General features: G+C 44.0%; 2 protein-coding genes across 2 annotated transcripts; one reads left to right on the forward strand and one right to left on the reverse strand.

Moving 5' to 3' along the window:
* Positions 1 to 6,893: 6,893 nt before the first annotated feature.
* ALG2 (ALG2 alpha-1,3/1,6-mannosyltransferase) lies at positions 6,894 to 12,656 on the reverse strand. The gene is made up of 2 exons (XM_003995659.5): positions 12,051 to 12,656; positions 6,894 to 8,823 (listed from the first exon to the last, which is right to left on the reverse strand). The coding sequence occupies exons 1-2, from the start codon at positions 12,654 to 12,656 to the stop codon at positions 7,921 to 7,923; spliced, it is 1,509 nt and encodes a 502-aa protein (XP_003995708.3). The 3' UTR covers positions 6,894 to 7,920.
* Positions 12,657 to 12,722: 66 nt separating this feature from the next.
* SEC61B (SEC61 translocon subunit beta) lies at positions 12,723 to 19,600 on the forward strand. The gene is made up of 4 exons (XM_003995660.5): positions 12,723 to 12,865; positions 13,061 to 13,158; positions 15,785 to 15,886; positions 19,317 to 19,600. The coding sequence occupies exons 1-4, from the start codon at positions 12,863 to 12,865 to the stop codon at positions 19,402 to 19,404; spliced, it is 291 nt and encodes a 96-aa protein (XP_003995709.1). The 5' UTR covers positions 12,723 to 12,862; the 3' UTR covers positions 19,405 to 19,600.
* Positions 19,601 to 21,258: the final 1,658 nt, after the last annotated feature.

Genomic DNA, 21,258 nt, shown 5'->3' on the forward strand with positions numbered 1-21,258 from the left:
CACAGAGCCTGACGAGAGGTTTGAACTCACACACTGTGACATCATGACGCAAGCCGAAACTAAGAGTCGGACTCTTAACCGACTGAGCTACCCAGACGCCCCAGAAAGCAGGTAATTTTTTTTTAAGAAAAAAAAAAGAAGGTAGAACAGATTATCATTTATCTATCATCTATCTATCTATCTATCTACCTACCTACCTTCCTACCTATCTAAAGGTGTAATAAAAGCAATTCTGGTAAATTGTTCATTAAACATCAAAGGCTGGGGCACCTGGATGGCTCAGTCACTTAAGTGTCTGACTTCAGCTCAGCTCATGATCTCACAGTCCATGATTTCAAGCCCCATGTCAGGCTCTGTGCTGACAGCTCAGAGGGTGGAGCCTGCTTCAGATTCTGTGTCTCCCTCTCTCTCTGACCCTCCACCATTCACACTCTCTCAAAAATAAGTAAACATTAAAAAAAAAATTAAAAAAAAATCAAAGGCCAATACTCTTAGATATGAAGGGGGAAAAACCCCCTAAATCCAAGCTTGCTCCTCTTATTAAACAAACCAAAAAATAAAATATTCTAAGTTAAAATATGGGTAAAATATGATTACTCAAATGTGATCAAGAAAATCAGGTTTCGGAATATTAATATCAAACAATGCAGAATTCTACGTAGAGAGTATTACATGTTAGCAATTTCATTTCTTTATTCCAGTCCCTTGCACAAGGTGGGTCCTAAACAGACAGTAGATTTATTGTAAAAGTGGAAGCAATTGGCAAAATGTATGTGGGAAGGGATGGTTTGCTTGCCAGGGCCATTGAGTGGACTATTTTAAAGGATCTCCATTTTAAGTACTGGAGAGGACACCTGTTTTGTCTGCCTGACTCACTGACCTCTGCCTCCTTCCTCTGCCCTGGGCTTCCTTCTCCTAGCTGTAGGAGTCCTGCTGCTGTGGGATCCTGGATTCTGGATCCTGGCCACAGTCTGCGGGAGTCAACCTGCGCCTAGCAAACCGTAGAAACTTGCCCCTGACTTGCATTAAGAGAAGGGTCTGTCTCCGTCCTTCACTGATGTTTCTCCAAACTCTGAAAAAGAGGACCTGATCCACCTGGATGATGCAAGAGGGAGTAAGAGGGAGGTCTCTGCTGCTATTGGTGACTGTGTTTCCTGCCACGAGGAAGGAACTGGTCTACAATGAATGACGATGAAGTCTCCTACACAGAAATGGTATTCTGGTGGCATCTGAATTTCTAGTTTTATTTGATCCTCAAGCCAGACACACCCCTGCACTTCTCCTGGTTCCGGTGTGCAACTTTTCCTTGTGATAACATGATCCATCCCTGCAGAGAACCCAAAATTCCCTTGCCTGCCTAAGCTAGTATTGGGTTTCTGTCACTTGCAACCAAGAGTCCTAATTGTGAAGAATGTTAAATAGTGGTACATACGTCCTGACACAGGATATTGTACTGCTCTAGTGAACTGGAGTGTTGAGTTAGGTTTCCTGGTCCCACAACACAACAGAGGCCTCACATTGGGCTGAAAGCAAGCTGGTCAACATGGTGATTTGGTTTGAAAAGAAACATTACCAGTTAGTGATTTTTGTTTTTGACAATTGCTATTTTTGTGTGTGTGTATTGGTAGGCGGTTTGGCAACCTTCTCTTTTTTTATGCTTTTCCTTTTGAAATTTCCTTCTTAAAAGTTTAAATATTTGCTTTTAGAAATTCAAGTTATTTCTCCTTGAGGCTGCTCATAACTGTAAAAAGTTGGACTAATTTTGATACATAATAATACAGATTAATATAGAACAAACTGTACGTCCCCAGTAGGGCCATCGTCAGAAACACAAATATCTAAAAATATGTTGTAAAAACATAACTGACCATTAAGATTCTTTTATACTTTTATGTTCAATTTTCTTTTATTTTCTTATGAGAAAGGCAACTTATGCCACATCAGAAAATACACACAGAAGAAGAATTTAATGCATTTTGATAGTCACACTTACCTGGGGGCAACCAAAGTCATCACATTGGTGTATATTCTAGTAGAAACTTTTATAATTACCTAGGATTCACTTACAACATCTTTCATTTCCCATAAAAATGAAACTGCAGCACATGTGCTTTAAAACAACTTTGAGGTTTAATTTCCATACAATAACATACCCTTATATTAAGCCCATATTTTATTAGTTCTGATAAATTCATACATCTTTATAACCAGCATCATAATAAATACATAAAACACTTTCATCCTCACAAAGTTTCTTTATGCCCTTACCTAGCTGGTCTCGGCCTCACCCTGGGCTGCAAGAAAATAGTGACCCGCTTTCTGTCACTGTAGATTGGATTTTTTTCTCTGAAGTTTCCTACTAACAGTATGAATTCTTTTGTGCCTGGCCTCTTTCACTCAGCAGCAGGCTTTTGAGATTCATCCGTGTCATTGTGTTTACTGCTAGTTCACTCCTTTTTATTGCCGAGAAGTGTTCCATTGTATGATACAACCACATTTTGTTGATCTATTATCATTCACCTATTGATGGGCACTTGGATTGTTTTCAGCTTTTGACTATTAATACATTAAACTGCTATGAATATGTGAGTAAGTCTTTGTTCAGATATATGTGTTCACTTATTTTAAGCAAAATACCTAGAAGTGGAATTGTTGGTTTGGACGGCTGGTGTCATGTTTAACTTCGTAAGAAACTGTCAAAGTGCTTTCCAAAGCGTACTTTTTAATATTCCCACCAGCAATGGGTGAGAGTCTAGGTGTTCCATATGCTTGTCAACATTCTTACTGAGAGTCTTTCATTTTATGGGCCTGTACTGGCATCTCGTTGTGGTTTACATTTGCATTTTCTTGATGACCTATGATGTTGAGCATCTTCTCATGTGCTTATGGGCTATGTGCATACTTTCTGCGAAGTGGCCTTTCGAATCTCCTGCTCTTTAAAAAATGTGGGTTATTTGTCCTTTTGAGTTGTTAAGAATTCTTTACATATCCTGGCTGCAGGTCTTTATCAGATAAATTAACTATGAATATTTTCTCTCAGTCTGTGTCTTGCCTTTTCATTTTTTTAAAACACAGTGTCCTTTGAAGAGCAGCAGTTTTTAATTTTGATGAGACTCGACTTATCAATCTCTCCCTTTAGGCTTTGTGCTTTTTGTGTCCTATCTAGGACATCTTTCCCTACCCTAAGGTTATGGAGATTTTCTTCTGTTTTCTTTTCTAAGTTCTGCAGTCTAGCTTTCATATTTAGGCCTAGATTCCCCTTCAAGTTTATTTTTGTGTATCGTGTGTGGTAAAGGTTGAGGTTTTTTTCTCCCCCATACAGGTATCCAATTGTCCCACACCATTTCTTGAATAGACAAATCTTTTCCCCGTTGAGTTTCTCAGCACCTTTGGCAAAAATCAATTGACTGCATATGTGATGTATTTTAGGACTCAGTTCTGTTGGATTGATCTATTCGTCGTCTGTCCTCACTTTGGTACCACACTGTCTTGACTGTTGGGAAACCTCCCAATGTTGAGTTAAGCAGTGCACAAATTGACAGGGAACTACTCCTTTTGGGGTGGTTTAAACCACCTGTCCATTGCCCCACGGTGTGACTTGCCCTGGCACAGGCAGACTCCCAACGCTACTCTTAAGGGCAATTCATCCAGCCTGTGAAACACTGCCTTCATCCCTAACAAGCTCATGACACGCTGTAATTTACAAATCAGCTTCACATCCTCTGGCTCACTCATTTACATACTGATTCAGCCCCTCCAACTCGCTCTTATCTGTCCTTCTCCACAACCACCCTGTGGGGCAGGCTACTCAGTTCTGATCATACCACTTTATGGATAAGGAAACGTAGACTTCAGGATTATTGGCATCAAGACACCTTCTCAATAGTTGTGGAACCCTGGAATTCTAGAAGTAATCCAGAAAAACAAAGGCCAATCTGATTTAATCGTTTTAGCAGTCTGTTCTAATTGTGCCTGCCAACATCTTGGGTGAGTGGCAGGTCACAAAGGTAAGCCCCATCTACGCCTGTACCCCTCCGCCCCCAACACACACACACACACACACACACACACACACACACACACACTCACTCTTCTATATTTGTCTGAAATGACATCAGTAGCTGGCCTAGTGATAGTTTTGCTCATGTTCACATCTCTGGGTCACAACAATTCACCCTTATTGTGAATTCGCAATTCTCCGATCCTTCTGACAAGGCCAGAGTGCTGGCTCCAGCAGCCCCTTGGCTCAGGAATCAGTATGGTAAAATCCCTCCCTTTCCTCCCTCCCAAGGGTTACTGTTTGATCAGAGGACAGGTTGGAAATGGAGTCCGGCATTTGGAAAGTTCCCATCCCCCAGCTAGTAGGCATGGCACTGGTGTCTGGATCGTGGCATCCTCACAGGCTGCTGGGGATGGAGTTGCAGAGGCTCAGGTTAGGGATAAAAAACTGAGGGGTTCAAAGGAAGTGGCAGGAGATGAGGTTTTTGATAAAAGTGGAGGGGATGCGAGGGGCTTCATTAAGAAGTTAGAGGAGAGTTACGATGACACTGTGTGACCTCAGGCAGGTCCTTTTTTCTTTTGAGGCCTCAGTTTTCCCACCTGTGCCAGAACAAATTAGGCTGGGTGACCTCTGGGGTCCTATTCAGCTGAGTGGATTTGATAGTGGGAGTTGGAAACGCAAAGAAAGGCGGTCACAGGGCAGTTGGCGCCACTGACAGAGGCGAACGGACAGCAGGTCGGTGAAGTGTGCGCGTAGGTGCCTCATTCTCCTTACGTTAGGAGAGGTGGAGCCAGGTAGCACACGTGGGGCTGGGGACCGGGCAGGGTAGAGGTGGCGAAGCATTTACTGGAGAGGCATCTGTTGGACCTTGCCGATCTGGCATCAGACAGCTGGGTTCGTTACAGCCCCAGGGCTTCCTAGCTGCAAGCTGCAGCTTTTCCACTGTCAACACAGCTACAAGATCTGGAGCCATCCCGTGAAGAGCAAATGAGACAACCTGGAAAGACCTTTGCAAACTCTGAAGTTTGCGGTATTTACCGAGGGGGGACGGGCTAAGATTTCCTGGTATGTGCAGTCCTGGATGGATTGGGTAGCTGTGGTGAATCCTGGCTCATTCCCTTTTTAGCTGTGTGCCCTTGAGCAAGCCTTTCATCTCCCTGAGCTCCCTCGGGGATAAAACGGGGGATAACCACAGGCATCTCACGAGATGGCTGAGGCTGAAAAGGGAAAATGACTGGCAAAACCTTTCTAACCCTGAGGACCTCAACAGGCCCGCCTGCAGTGCTGTAGAGGGTTTCACGGAAGAAGGGCCACCCCATGAGTTTGGTTAGGGGGAAGGCAAACGGAATGGTAGAGTGGTTGGACTGTGGAACCGGAGAGCCTGGAGACTGTTCATCCCTCCGGGCTGTGTGACACAGGCAAGCTGCTTAACCACACTCATCGATAAAGGCAAGAACCCACACGCCTCATAGAACCGTTAGGATAGATCAGTTGTCTGCTATGTATTGTCATGCCCAGCACACAGTGATTGCTAGAAGAATTACTATTGATAGGGTCCTGGACAACTCACTTCAGTGTGCCGTGCTTCTATTTTCCCTAACTCCAGCTTAGTTTTGGAAGCTGTGAATACGTCTTATGGGCAAAGCTCCATCCTAGGTCTAGGAGCCAGGAGCGAATCCATCAGGGGCTAGAAGCTCACGGCACGCAGAGTTCTGCATCTTTCACCCCCCATCTTTGGTCTTATTGTCACCTGCCGGGGTAGACAAGGAAGGGAAATTAAACTTAAGGCCCGTGAAGTCCTGTAGTCCATTTTGTTAGGATCTGCGTAAAAATGGCCAAATAGGCAAAAGTTGCAGTGCTCTGAAGGGGTAAACACCAGTTATCGATCAGAGCATGCATGACTCTGTCCTAAACTCAGTGGTCTGAGCCACCAAGGCTTTCTGCAAAGCCTGTGGTTCCTTGGAGGAACACGTGCACCAGGGCACAAAACACAAAACCCACAAAACGGGGATGACCAACTTTATTGGACTGTAAGCTTTCACAATGGCAAAGAAAAGCAAACTCAACTTTTCATTCCACAAAAGACTTCATATATTTGACTCTCATTTTAGAGAACTCCTTTTTTGGTACAGTCATTTTATTGCATATTAAATATTAAAATATTCCTGTGATACAGACTAAGGTGATAAAACCTGAAAGTTCATTCTGTAAAGAACCCCCAAAGCGCAGCATGAACCCACATGGAACTTCTGCAGTTTTCAATATCCCCACATTACAAAATAGCTAACATTTATGTAGCCCATCCCACGTGCCAAGTACTGTTTTAACTACTTTACATATATTATGGTAATCTATCATAACTACTCTGTGAAGAACATAGAATATTACAGCTGATGAAGAAGCTGAGGCACAAAAATTAAGTAATTTGCCCAAAGTCACTGACATAGGCTGTTAGGCTCTCAGGTCTGTGCCCTGAGAATTGATGAATGTGGAGCCTTTGGCTAGCGATCACTGCTCTCTTTTAAAAATGAATTTGGGGTGTCTGGGTGTCTCAGTCAGTTGAGTGTCTGTCTGACTCTAGATTTCGGCTCAGGTCATGATCTCACGGTTTGTGGGATTGAGCCCTGTGTCGGGCTCTGTGCTGATGATGTGGAGCCTGCTTGGGATTCTCTCTCTCTCTCTCTCTCTCTCTCTCTCTCTCTCTGCCCCTCCACGGCTCACATGCGCACATGCGCTCTCTCTCAAAATAAATAAACTAAAAAAAAATTGAATTTAGCTTTTGGGGTGCTTGACTGGATCAGCTGGTAGAACATGGGACTCTTGATCTTAGGGTTGTGAGTTCAGGCCCCACATTGGGAGGGAATAAAAAAATAAATAAGTTTATCTGTAAAGATACGTTGAAAAGTGCTTTAATGTTTATTTGTCCTTAGACCAACAGCTCAGTAAGGAACTATAAGACTGGTCAGTGCCACAAAAGGGCTAGGGTACATGGAAGGCAAACACCACGTGCAGGCTGGGAGGAGGGAGGAGGGTTAAGCCTCACAGCCATGGCACCTAAGGCAGGCCTTGAAGGATACAAAGCAATTGTGCCTTACACTTGGTAGGAGCTCACTTAACAAAACACCAACATTAACAAAGCTGAGGACTCTGAGGACATGAAGATGCTAACCATACGGAAGAGGCACACTCATGAGTGACACTGTCCCCTCACTTCAACATCTAGTTTACTCTAGTTTTGGACTTCAGACCTGGTTCTCTACGTTCCTAACAATACCACACAGATCAAGAGGTCCAAATCTAATGTTATTTTCTTTTCCTATGATAAACATCTATTAATGTAATGTCTCAGTGTGCAAAAATATAATAAATCATCTTTGTAAAAAAGTACAGAACATTCTTGCTATGGATCCAGGCAAAAGGTATGACTAACAAAAATTTCCTAACGGAGAACAGTGAAGGCTTAGGTGCATTGATTTTGGGAACTTGATTGCTTGATTACGGTGACCCTGTTTTCATTATGCTATGAACCCAAATTAATCGACTTTAATGATGACGTACTTAGACTATCAAAACCAAGTAAGGCACACTATGACTCAAAATTCATAGGCAGAGCAACAAAAATCCAGAGAAAATATAATCAAAATACTCTGCTGAATGTAGAACTGTATCATTTTTATATCTTAATCAATACTGGTAAGACGTGGAATAATCATAGCATAAAACATACCTTCTTTTTCTGAAAAAGTAGATGGGAAGGTGTGGTGTATAGGAAAGTGGCTCAGATTCAAGATTCAAGTATATTTTTCTTTTAATCTTGTCTGCAATAGATTCTAGGTTTCTTTCTTGGTTTCAAAAGTGAGTCTACAAGCTACAGAAAATGGAGTTATGAATACAGCATAAAGGCCTTTAAAAAATTCTGATTATACCAGCAGTTTGGCGACATACTGGTAGAGCTGTTCCGTAAAAGCTTCAGAGGAAAACTTTTCCTTCACCCTGGCTCTCCCGGCCAGTCCCATTGTGGCTTTTAAGGAAGGTTCATGGATGAACTTTTCCATTGCTTCTGAGAAGTGCACAGGGTCAGGCTCACACAGAAACCCTGTGACACCGTGGACGATGGACTCCAAGGGCCCACCCGAATTAACAGCAATGACTGGGCACTGCATGTACATGGCCTCCAAAGGGACGATGCCAAAGTGTTCATTGCTTGGTGTGTAAAGCACGCAGGTACAGCCACAGAGGAGTGAGGTTTTCTGTTTGTCTGAGAAAGACCGCAGGAAGGTCACATACTGTGCAAGGTCGGACTGCTGGACCATTTTCTTCAATTCCTGATAGTGTTCCACATTCTCCAGGACTCTTTCGTCATACCCACCTGCCATGATTAGGTGAACCTTGTCCCAATCTTGGGATGTCAATCTTCCACGCAGTTTTATGAGGGCTTCCAGCGCCAAAGTCAGATTTTTCTTCCTTTCGTATCTGTTGATGGAGAGGAACAGGAATTTCTTCCCCTTGGGGATGAGGTCATCAAGCTTTTCAGAAACAGCTGAGTCAAAGCTGGTGACATTCAGAGATGGGTAGAGGATATCAGGGTCTACGTGAGATAGGGACTTGAATGTTTCCTTGAAAATGGCAGCTGTAAACCGGCTGTTGACCAAGATGCAGTCTGCCATGCCTGTGGTATATTCCTCTATCCAGTCGATCGGAGCCCTGTATAAGCGTTTAAGCAACGAATCTCTCCTGGTGAGCAGCAGGTCTGGGAAATGACAATAAAACAGGATCTTCTTACGCCGTCTGGCCAGCTTGAGCACTGGGATACAGGCAGACACCTAGCCAAAGCAAAAATCAACAGCAGATATAGACTGGTCAACTCAACTTCAACCAGTCAAAAGCATACCCATCCACCCTGCCTGCTAGTCTGTGGGCTCATCGTGGGCAATGTCTGATTCTGCTTGTGTTCCCCTAGACTCTCATCCAGCACAATGGCTGGTGTATAGAAGGCTCACAGACACCTGTCGGCTGTGTGCTAAGTACTTAGAGCTGCAAATCCAAATGTTTCCTCTAGAACAGCACTGTTCGACAGAAGTAAAAATCTAGTAACCATACTACAAATTTTTTAAGGGTGAAATTTAAAGAATGTCAAATTCTTATTATTCCAAAATGTAATCAACTATCATAAAAGACACTTTACATTTGATTTTTCCACATTAAACCTTTAAAATCAGATGTATATTTTACACTTACACCACATCTCAGTTCAGACTAGCCACACTTCAAGTGCTTAAGAGCCACATGTGTCTAGCGACTACCACAATGGACACAGCAGCTCTATCTAGTGTTTCTCCTCCTAAGGAACTAGATGAACTATAGTAGTTTATAGTATAGGCTCTGGAATCAAGATTGCCAGTTGTGTGACCACGAGCAAGTAATCTACTTCTCTTTGTGCCTCAGTTTTCTCTTCTGTAACATGGCGACAGCTGCAGTTCCAAAAACCCTTGTATGGTTTTTGTGATTATTAAACGCACAGGTGCGTGTAAAATGCTTAAGAATTTAGCACACAGTATGTGCTCAATAAATGTTAACCATAATCATTACTAAGCATGAACTATATGCTGGCATTCCTAGAGACCTTCCTGTTGGGTAATCTGTGTAAGTTACTTGATCTCTTGCTCACTTATCACCTGAAGAATACTGCGAGATTTATCCAAAGCTTCTTAGTTAGAAAGTAGCAGATACAGAACCAAATCCAGGTCTCCTACTTTCAAGCTGTTTTTTTCTCCTATTCACTAGTGTCAGCTGCCTCATGGTTTTTTTTTTTTTTTTTTAATTTTTTTATTAAATTTTAGGATGAAACAGATGATCTTGGGATGACTCTTCAGTTACTTAAAATTTTTTTTATTAATGTTCATTTATTTTTGACAGAGAGAGAGAGAGAGAGAGAGAGAGAGAGAGACAGAACATGAGCGAGGGAGGGGCAGGGAGAGAGGGAGACACAGAATCCGAAACAGCTCCAGGCTCTGAGCTGTCAGCACAGAGCCTGACGTGGGGCTCGAACTCACAGACTGCAAGATCATGCCCTGAGCCGAAGTCGGATGCTCAACCGACTGAGCCACCCAGGCGCCCCTCAGCTGCCTCATGCTTAATGACTAGTTACACATGCAGGATATTTGGAAATGTCCACATTTCTTAAAAAAAAACAGCTTCTATACAAGCAAGGACGACCAAAGTAATTCAGGAATAATAATTAAAGGAACACACAATTACAGATGTGAAACCTTTTCCACTTATCAGTTTGGCAAAGATTAAAATGGTTGATAACACCCAATGTGCACAAGACCATGGAATAACAGGAATAACATGAAGAGGAAGAACATGGAATAAAAGGAATAACACTGTGGGAGAGCAAAGTGACATGACCTCTTTGAAAGCTTAATTTGTCAATAGCTATTGATATTTAAAATAAACTCTTTGGGGGTACCTGGGTGGCTCAATCGGTTAAGTGTCTGACTTCATCTCAGGTCATGATCTCGAGGTTCATGGGTTCAAGCCCCATGTCAGGCTCTGTGCTGACAACTCAGACCCTGGAGCCTGCTTGGGATTCTGTCTCTCTCTCTCTGTCCCTCTCCCATTCTCTCTCTTGAAAATAAATAAACAAAAAAAAATTTTTTTTAAATAAAATAAAATAAACTCTTGGAGGGGCCCTTGGGTGGCTGAGTCTAATCACCCGACTTTGGAACTTCGGTTCAGGTCATGACCTCACAGTCTGTGGGTTCAAGCCCCACGTTGGGCTCTGTGTTGACAGCTCAGAGCCTGGAGCCCGCTTCAGGTTCTGGGTCTCCCTCTCTCTCTTCCCATCCCCTGCTCGTGTTCTGTCTCTCTCTGTCTCTCAAAAATAAATAAATATTTAAAAAATAATTAAAAAAAAACCCTCTTGGACACCAACTGTTTCTAGGAATTTACTCAAAGGACATGCGGACAGAAGTACAAAGAAAAAGGACACAAGGATGCCCCCTACAACACTGATCTATTTGCAAAAAACTGGTCACAATGAGTGTCCTTTAACAGAATAATGTATAAATTATAGTACTTTCACACAAAAGCAGATTTTCCAGCAACCGTTATGAAGCATGAAGTGAATCTCTAATATTGATATATACGGATGTCAAACAGAAATTTGGGATGAAAAAAAGGTTAAGTTATCATATAGTAGGTGTGCCACAATCCTCATTATTACAATTAAGATGCATCTGAGAACAGACACATATGCTAGAGCAGCCACAGGCAATTTCGGGAAGAATCCAGGAGAAACTGCTAACAGTGGCTACTTTTACGGAGTGGAACTGGGATGGGACGTTTATACTATTTGAATTTTTGCTCTGAATAAACGTTACTTTCTAAAATAAATTGAGGGGGGAAAAAAAAGAAGAAAAGAAAAAGGCGTAGAATACAAAATAGCTAGAGCCCAGATCCAAGTAGACATTATTTATAGAGATAAAGAACTCTGACTTCTCCCAAGCCTAAAAGGGAGCCATGTTAAAGTTTTAACAGGGGCATGACATGCTTAGCTTGGTGTTTTTAACACTACACTGAGGACGAATGGGGTGGCTTGGCCTCAAAAGCTACAGGCAGTGGGATGCATGTGGCCTGGAAGTGTCAACAGAAATAATGCAAAGAGAGAAGACGTGCAAGTTACTCAGAAGTGAAAGGTGACTGAAGGCTGACTTCTAATGCTTCTGCTTCTTAAAGCAAGCCCCAAGGCCCATCTATTTCAGAATCGTCGATGATCCAGCGAAAATGCAGCTTTCTGTGTGCCCCACCTCAGGGCTCCAGGATGAAAGCTTCTGAGAATGGGGCCCTGTGACAACGTGCAACTTTAACGTGTCCACACTAAAGTTCGAGAACTAGTCTCACTCCCAATTCTCATCTCTCTAGATCAGTTCGGATCTTTCCGAACCGCAGACCGGGAGAGCTCAGCAGATGCCATGCAGTGCGCCCTCCCTACTGGGAAAAGGAGGCGAGGCGGGGTCGGGCGTGGCCGAACTCACGGCCGCCTCACCTGGTCGCACACGACCACGTCGAACTCCTCGTCGCCGAGAAACAGCACGTACAGCGCCAGGAAGATCATGCGCACGTAGGCGCAGACGGCCGCGCCGCGGCCGCCCCAGCCCAGGCTGCGCGGGAGCCAGTCGCCCGCGCAGCGCACCTGCAGCTCGCGACTATCCGCGAAACTGTGGCCCGGATCGTAGTGCGCGGTCCAGACCTTCACGCTACATCCGCGCGCCTGCAGCGCCAGCGCCGCGTCCAGTACCAGCCGCTCGGCGCCGCCCACGCCCAGGTCCGGGTGCAGGAACAGCACCGACGGGTTGGGACCAGGGTCTTCGTCTCGGCCCCGCTCCTCCGCCATGGCCGGGATGTCGCGCCAGCGCCCCGCGCCCCTGCGGGCTTCCGCGCATGCTCCTCTCCGGCTCCCAGCGGGCCTCTGCGGGGCCGACCACGCCTCGCGGCGCCTGCGTCGGTTAGGCCACATCAGCGCAAATCTGCGGGCGCCCAGTGTCTGCCAGAGGGAATTTCTCGTCTGACCGTGTCTGTATCCTCCCTTTGGTAGGGATTGGACTCTATGGAGGGCGCTGCGATCCAGAGGAAGCAGGCGGAAGGTCTGCATTTCCCATGCAGCGACTGATCAAGTCTCCTGTAACAAAATTTATGCAGGCATGTGGTGGGACAACCCAGGCGTCCCTGGAGCCACCGAGGACCCTGCCGAGGGCCTGGGGGCGGGGTCTGAGCCAGCCTCTCCTGCCGCTGGGCCTTTGAGGTCTTCACCGATCCTTGGCTGTCAGTTTCTGCCTCCAACTCCTTCCAGTCTCCAGCATGGTATGGCGGCCCCGGTCTTCCCTCTTTGACTCCTCCTCTCCCTGGCGCCCCGTCTCTTGCTTTCTGCCTTGCCCTCCTCTTGTGGCAGCCTCGCTGTCCCCAGCCTGCCGTGCGGGTGCTGGTCTTGGCCGCCAGGGCCTGGGGTCTGGGGGCGTGCCGGCGGCGCTCACACTCTCGTATCGTCTCTCTCTGTAGCCTGGTCCGACTCCCAGTGGTACTAATGTGGGCTCGTCAGGGCGCTCTCCCAGCAAAGCGGTGGCTGCCCGGGCGGCCGGATCCACGGTCCGGCAGAGGTAAGGATTCCCGCGCCCCTCTGGCTGTGGTGTCAGAGAGATGGGGCCCAAGAATTCGCTGGTCCGGAGGAGACCCCGGAATGAATCACCAGGGCAAAATGAGCCTCAGGCGACGTGGCTGTAGGTCTTTTGTGTCTCGAGAGGGAGGCAGGGTTTTCTTCCGATTGTTCAGTTTGGGACACCGCTGTTAAAAAAGTAAAGTTAACACACGAGTTGGATCAGAGACGACTTTGAGAAAACTGATGTTATTAAACTGGTCTTTGGTCCTGAGCTTTTCCGTCTCATTTTTATTTGGAGGCCCCATCACACTCAGTCTAACAGGACTTGTCTGATAACAAAACTCAGTCTCCTTTCATCCTAGCTTCTGCCCCAGTTATATTTCCCTTTACTTCCATATGGCACTGTTACTAAACACTTGTTTCGCAAAGCCAAAACTTCAGGGTGGTGTTGGATTTTTCTTATGCTCTGTCTCTATTTAGTCATTTGTGAAACCGAATGGGACACAGAAAGCTTCTCATCCGTCCTTTTCTTTTTTATTTTCACTGGTCTAGTTTAGCCCAACTTCTCTCCTCGAGACGTTTGCGTTTTCTACCAAAGTCTTGTCTCCAGATCACTTCCACTCCAATCTGTACTGCCCTCTGATTCTGTCACACATCTTCTTAGTTTCTGTCTCACTCTCTTTGCTGAAATTTTAAAGGAAAATGGGTGGGGGTGGATACCAATGCTTTTGGTGTTTTTTTCAGCCTACTTGCCTCTTCTCTTTTGTGATCTAGCAGCAGTGAGCTTAGTCCAACAGGACTCACTAGACAGCCCCTTCACCCATTTCTATTTATTCTGCAAGACCAAGTTCAGGGGTTATTTCCTCTTGAGGCCTTTCCTGACTTGGAAAGCAGCAGTAGCTATGAGTCTTCTCTTTTGCTCCCAAAGCATTTTGTTCATGTGGTTATAGTAGCCTTTATATTTTTGTATTCATCTGTTTTGTTACGCTTTTTCTAGAAATGGCCCATCATCTCCGTCCTACTATAAGACCTGGCATAATAAATGATGAATGAATGAAGGAATATAGCCATCCTGTAGTCTTGGGATTTTTGAAGGAACCATAGGGCATAGGATGTGGGAGGCAGTTACACTGTGACCAGAAAGGAAGGGTAAAATAGACCCCTAATAGAAATTTAAGGGATTAAAATGGGCTCTGTCAACTTCTACCTGGCTTTCCAGTGGAGAGATGGGTAGTGTTTTGAGTACATTTGGTATTTCCAGGTACCCTGATTATCAAGTCCTCTGCATTGTCCCATGTGCCAGTAGATATAAAAAATCTGTAAAGAGCCTAGACTGATTTCTTTGGATCTCCTGTAATTCCGGGAGACTCTGAGAATAAGCACTGCAGTTGGGAGGTTGTGGGAATAGTGGAAAGTGCGTGGGTCCTAGTCCTGGCTCAACTGGTGACTTATCCTGTCCATACTGGATTTACTATCTAGTTCAAGTTCCTTTTTATGAACAAGGAGGAAAATTTCAGGTACCTACCCCACAGCTTAAACGATGTATATCCTTGTGTGTAAAGGCCGTTCCAATCCCTGTATGGTTATGTTTGCTATTTACAATCAGCTTTCTCATAGAAACAGCCATACACATGGACTTCTAAGTCCCCAGGCTACCGTATAGCCTATAATCAATGTGTCTGCACTAGAGTCTGGGGTAAAGGCCATGGCAAGGTGAGAGCCTGGGGTAAAGGCCCCATGGCAAGGGGATTAGGAGCGGAGCTGGAAGGGCAGCGAGAAGAGATAGGGGCAGCAGGGTTTTCACTTCTGGCTTTTCCCTGTGTACCCTGGTCGGTGGCAAAGTGCTATTTGGCTACTTCTGTGTTCTAGGGCTGCCTGTACCACACAGCTCATTTGCCAACCCTTGATCCCCTTGTGAGGGACGTTCTGGCTGGATGTTGTCTGCGGTTTTCATATCTTACCTCTCTGCCCAAGATCTATAGATAGTATATCCAAATAGAGAAAACGGATTACAAAATAATTTTTTCTAAACTGTATACTCCATTTTAGGACCTGGATTACAGTAAGAGCTTAATTGTTTTGGTTTTTTTTTTTTGTAGCAAGTACAGTTAACTTAAAAACATTTTAAAGTAGTCATTTTAAAATCTGATTATATGGATGCAGGGCTTTTAAGCAGGGGTTTATTACTTGACTTCACAAAAACACGTTTGAAGAGAAACTGAAGTGCATTGTCCAAATGAGGCACCCATGTTACGTGGGCAAGTGGATGGGCTCGAGTCAGAACTGGGTCCACTGCCTAGGTTGGCTGCTGGCTGGCTGTGTGGTCCTAGGCCCTTTACTTAACCTTTTATGAGCCTGTTTCCCTCATTTATAAAATGGAAATGGTGACTACTTACTGGGGTTGTTGTATTCCTTGGGATATGGCAGTACTCAGTCCTTAGTGGTTATCCTGATAATGGAGTAAAAGCAAGAATTTGGGGGGTTCAAGGGAAGAGAAGTTTTTTGGGTTTTTTGTGGGTTTTTTTGTTGTTTGTTTGGTCTTTAACAACGTAGTGGTCGCAAATGTTATAATGCTGGTGTAAGGGCATCAGAGAAGTAGCCGTTTGTAATATTTCTTTTCTTTCCAGAAAAAATGCTAGCTGTGGAACAAGGAGTGCGGGTCGCACGACCTCAGCAGGCACAGGGGGCATGTGGCGATTCTACACCGAAGACTCCCCTGGGCTCAAGGTGTAAGTCTTGGGAGCCGACCTTGCATTTCTGTCCAAGGTCGCACGGCCGTCGGCAGCGCTGTCTCTGCCACCAGCGGGGTTTGCTTTGATGAGATTTACAGTGCACAGCGGCTGCATTCGTGCCAGGCGGGCTGGGTTTGGTTTGTCTGTGCATCAGTCAGTCAGCTTAGGGCCTGGAATGACATCTCTCCTTGGATTGAGTGGCAGCAAGGGAGAATCTTCACGTGGCTGTGTCAGAAGAAATGAATGGGAACAGAGAGAGCTGGAGGGAGAGCTGCTTAATGAGGTGAAATTGCTCTTCATTTGGTGTTCTTGTCCCACCCTGAGTAATAGGAGTGACCGCTTGAATTGGCGTCGCGTGAGTTTGCAAAGCTCTCCTGGAGGAACAGGCTGACACTGGTACAGCCTAATGGGAGTTTCTCCGTCAGGCTGTGTTACCAGACGTTCTTTGGCCTCCTTGCGTTTGCCGGGCGGTGAGTAGACCCTGGAGGGTGAACATGTCACTTTCTGAGTTCGTAGGTCCGGCAGTGCTCATTAGGTGATGGGAAGTGGGCGTCCAGGGTCCCTAGGCCTCGCTCACCTTGCAGTTTCTGGTACTGTGTGCCAGACCTGATCCGCAGGTCTCTGAGTGTGAGGCTCCAGAACACCACTGCTTACAGCTGTTTCCTCCCTTACACCCGGCAGCTGAGGAACTGGAATACTGATGCGCTCGTTTGCTCACAGAGGCACTTACAAGTCAAAGACAGCAGGAGCTGGAACTACATCGTTTTTTTTTTCCCCTCACTTATTTATTTATTTTTATTATAATTTATTGTTACATTGGCTTCCATACAACGCCCAGTGCTCATCACCCGCTTTTCGCTCTCCCCCACCCCCATAAACTCTCAGTTTGTTCTCACTATTTAAGAGTCTCTTATGCTTTGCCTCCCTCCCTCCCTGTTTGTAACTTTTTTTTTTTTCCCCTTCCCCTCCCCATCATCTTCTGGTAAGTTTCTCAAGATCTACATATGAGTGAGAACATACGGTGTCTGTCCTTAACTTATTTCACTTAGCATAATACCCCCCAGTTCCATCCACGTTGCTGCAAACGGCCAGATTTCATTCTTTCTCATTGCCAAGTAGTATTCCATTGGATATATAAACCACATCTTCTTTATCCATTCATCCGCTGATGGACATTTAGGCTTTTTCCATAATTTGGCTACTGTTGAAAGCGCTGCTATAAACATTGGGGTACATGTGCCCCTATGCATCAGCACTCCTGCATCCTTTGGATAAATTCCCAGTAGTGCTATTGCTGGTCATAGGGTAGTTCTATTTTTAATGTTTTGAGGAGCCTCCACACTGTGTTCCGGAGCGTCTGCACCAGTTTGCACTCCCAGCAGCAGGGCAGGAGCTGGAATACACCTTCTGACTGTGCAGTCCCGTGCTCTTTCCACGTGGCTTGTCTGCTAGAAAAAGACAAAATTACATTTACTTGGATTAGCTTAATTAACTTGACTAGTAACTTGACTTGGATTGCAAATGTAGTTGAGGAAGACTTCCCAAGTTCCTTGGAATTCTTGAGATTTGGTTTTACTTGATTTTTTACTGTTGTCGTGAAGATTTGTAAGGTGAGAACGTATTTAGGAAATAATTCTTGGGGTTGGGATGTGTGAGTTGGTATTAAAAACCTTTTGGTCTTTGTTCGAGGTAATCTTTGTGAGTATTTCAGAGAGAAATTTTTAAGCCTCTTGCTCTTCATGGTATCCAGAGGACTTAATTGTATACCCTTGCCAAGAAGGTGGTAAAACCTCTTCGTGGGCGTCTGGCTTGTGCTTGCTCTGGGCTTTGTGTTGTTGAACCGCCAGGCTTGCTTGCTGCTGCTTAGTGCTTGAGTCCTCCCAGGATAGAAGCTGTTCCTTGAAGTGTCGTAAACCACAGTTTCATCCTCAGGAGGAGAGCGATATTTTTGATGAAAGGACGCAGATGGGAGTTTATATCCACAGATTCACATCTTGGGTCTTGTTGCTGGTTCTTCTTAGGAGTTCAGAATTGTTTTCAGGCTGATAATAATTGCATTTCCTGGAGCTTACTGTAAGCCTGCATTGTGTTCATATTAATTTATTTAACACCTCAACAACCCTACGGGAGAGGCGCTGGGATTATCCCCATTTTACAGATGAGGAAAACGAGGCTCGGAAAAGGTAAGTAACAGGGCCATGGTCACAGCTCATGAGTGACAGAGTTGGGTCCCAGACTCCAGCTCTCTGGGAGCTGCGCTCTCAGCTTTATGCTCTGTGTTTGGCGTCGCTCTAACATTGCACCAAAGTAGAGGGTATGATCAAGTGTAACTCGATGAAGATTGCTTCCCATGTATTTTTAAATTTGTTCATTTCAGTAATTGCACAGATTTTGGAAGAACGGAATAGTGTAGCAAGGACTTTGATCTCTGTGTTGTTTATCGGCCACTGATGGACTCTTACTCCACTGCTCCACTGGATTACTCCACTCACTGCCTTCACGATACAGATTTCTGGGGTCTTTTCCAACATCCACTCCCCAGTTGTATCTGGGAGGTGAAGCAACATCTTAACGGGGTGGGGAGGGGGCTCATCTCACCAGCCAGCATTCACAGGTTGTGTGAGATCAAAGGGTTCTCCCTTTAAGAAACCCATGTACTAATTCTCAACTTGAAAAACTCATATGATTAGGGAAGCGTTGATGGGTAGAATCTTGTTTCCTTCTTACAATAAACTCCTAAATTGAACTAGATGGGAACCTTAAAGAGTAAGATGAGCACTATGTATGGAATTAGGAAACCTAGGCTCAAATCTCTTCCTTCCTATTCTGGCTGTGTGCTGTTACGCAAGTAATAATTAGTCTCTGAACATCAGTTTTCCTTATTTATAAAATGAGATTAATATTTGTTCTGGGTCATGAGTTTTGTTGATCAAGTGGAATTATATATTTGAAAACACCTTGTAACTTAGAATGTGATATGTGTCTTTTTATGCCTGATACATTCTAGTTAGACAATGAAGGTTGTCTTTAAATAAATATTAACTTGAAATAACAGTTTGGTAATTGGGTTATTTGCACATAGAGAGTTTGGGAAATTTTTCTTCCTACTTTTTATTATGGAAAATATCAAGTACGTGAAATTACAGAGACTTGTGTCTCCAAGACATCAAATCATTTTATTTATGTATCTTTTAGTATGTTTACTAAAAGATAAGGATTTTTCCTTTCTAAGTAAGCATCATGCCATTTCCACACCCTCAAAGTATCCATAATAATAATTTGGGGGAATATTACTAAATGTTGTAAATGATATTCTTGCATGAATCTCAGGTACGCCCCCTGCTTTTCCCCTAGGCAATCTTGAGTGTTACAGATAAAATAATGTATTAGTACTAAAAGTAAGCCTGCCTTCTCTTCTTATTTCCAGTGGCCCTGTTCCAGTATTGGTTATGAGTCTTCTGTTCATCGCTTCTGTATTTATGTTGCACATTTGGGGCAAGTACACTCGTTCATAGATTCGGCTCCATCCATCTGTCTGTCATCTGAAGAAGAAGGAAAGAAACCCAACATATCTTGGACCAAAAGCATAGTGATTTTCTGTTTGTGAGAAAGAAATATACTGTAAGCTTATTGTTTTACAGGGAACTTAACAAGAATTGGTTTTAAGGAATCAATTGTTTTCTATGGCTAATAAACTTTTTAATTAATTTATACCAAGTCTCGTTGCTGATCCCTGACTACCAGGGCCCTTAGTCTCTCCAGATTTACAGGTGAATATGCAGAAAACATGTCTTGGGGAGATTGTTTTCTTTGTTGGATTCACAGTTCCTTATATGACCATGTAGTCGCTCAAATCCAAGATACTGTAACTGGCCTTGGCTTGTTTTCTTCCAAGTATTTCTGTCCTGGTGATTGTCATTTTGTGTGTGCTGTGATTGTTAACGAGTGTGCCTGTGACTCCCGTCAGGCAGATCTGTGTTCAGAGGCAGCTGGTACCCAAGGGAACAGCCATAGGGATCATAAACCAGATATCTTGGATAAAATGGTTCCTCATTCTGTTCTTTGTCTCTAAAACTGTAGATAATGTTTTTGCCTCTTCTCTCTCTCAGTTCTTAATTCTGTGAGTGTAGACCCGAGATGTCCATTTATTTATCACTGGTTGCTAAATCTGTTCTGAAAGAATTTATTTGGTACATTAGATTTATCAAAACAAAATGTGTTTCATTTTGAAAATTAAAGACCTTAATAATCAGTGAGATACCAGCATTTCTAAACTGAGTTGATACAATTCCAACCCAAAATAAAAAAGTTTGAAGTTTCACTTAGCTTATGTTGTCTTTCTAGGAAAAGCATTCAGTTTCTCGTAGACCCTAGGAAATACCAAGAATAGCTCACAGTGCATATTCCAGGAGTCTAGGACTCTAAGCCAGAATTTCTGAAGAGTGAGAGATCCATATGAAATGCCCTAGTTGTTCTGTACAATCAGAAAATGGAGAGGTGGTGTATTAGTTTAAAAAATAGCTGATTTTAAAAACCTCTTTCTCAAGTCTGTTTAAGAAAAACTTCTTAGAACATTTAAGCAGTTTCCCGAGTTTCTTAAGTCCTGGCTATAAAGTTATTTAGGTCCAGAGTATCAAGTTTAAAGGAAGGAAAAAGTATGTATCTTGTAAAAAGATTTCCCAAGGCAGTAGATGGGTGAGCGAGCTCTTGTAAATCCAAACAAATGGCAAATTATTGGGGGAAAAGGAGGAAAAACTGGTTCCTTTGCATCCTGGCTGCTGCTTACTGCATGAAAATGCAGTAGCTATCTTCATGTTGAAATTCAGGAGACAAAGTCAATTTTCATTTGGAAGAAACGAAAGATTATGTTATCCGTAATGGATTTTTTCCCCTGATATTCAGGTTGATGGTTCCAGTAACAGCTAAAAGTTATGCATTTCATTTGCAAAAGAAATCTGTTCCTCTCTCCAGAGGGTCTCTTTTTCTCTGGGGGGAGAAGCTGAAGTCACTTGGAGGAGCTGTTCGGCTGTGGGGGGCACGTTCTCTTTGCCGCAAGATGCTGCCCGTTAGCCCTGTCTGCCTCAGTGATCTCCAGTGGACTGGTGGCTGAAAGTCACGGAATTTTCTGAGCTAGTGATTTGTAAGAAAATACTGGTTGTCAGTGGCAGAGCAGGGAGATGTTTCTTTCAGCAGAAGGAAAATTGGTGGTTGGGCATAAAAATGTACGACATCTATTATGTTATGTAGCTACTTTTGGCTCTGATGATACAATGCTAATACCATAGCTGAGAATTTCAGTGTTCAAGCTGTTCCTTTCTCTTTTCTTTTTCATTTTTAAAAACTAGGGTAAAGTACACATACTGTAAAAT

The sequence above is a fragment of the Felis catus genome, chromosome D4 (assembly GCF_018350175.1).
Source record: "Felis catus isolate Fca126 chromosome D4, F.catus_Fca126_mat1.0, whole genome shotgun sequence".
Taxonomy (NCBI): Eukaryota; Metazoa; Chordata; class Mammalia; order Carnivora; family Felidae; genus Felis; species Felis catus.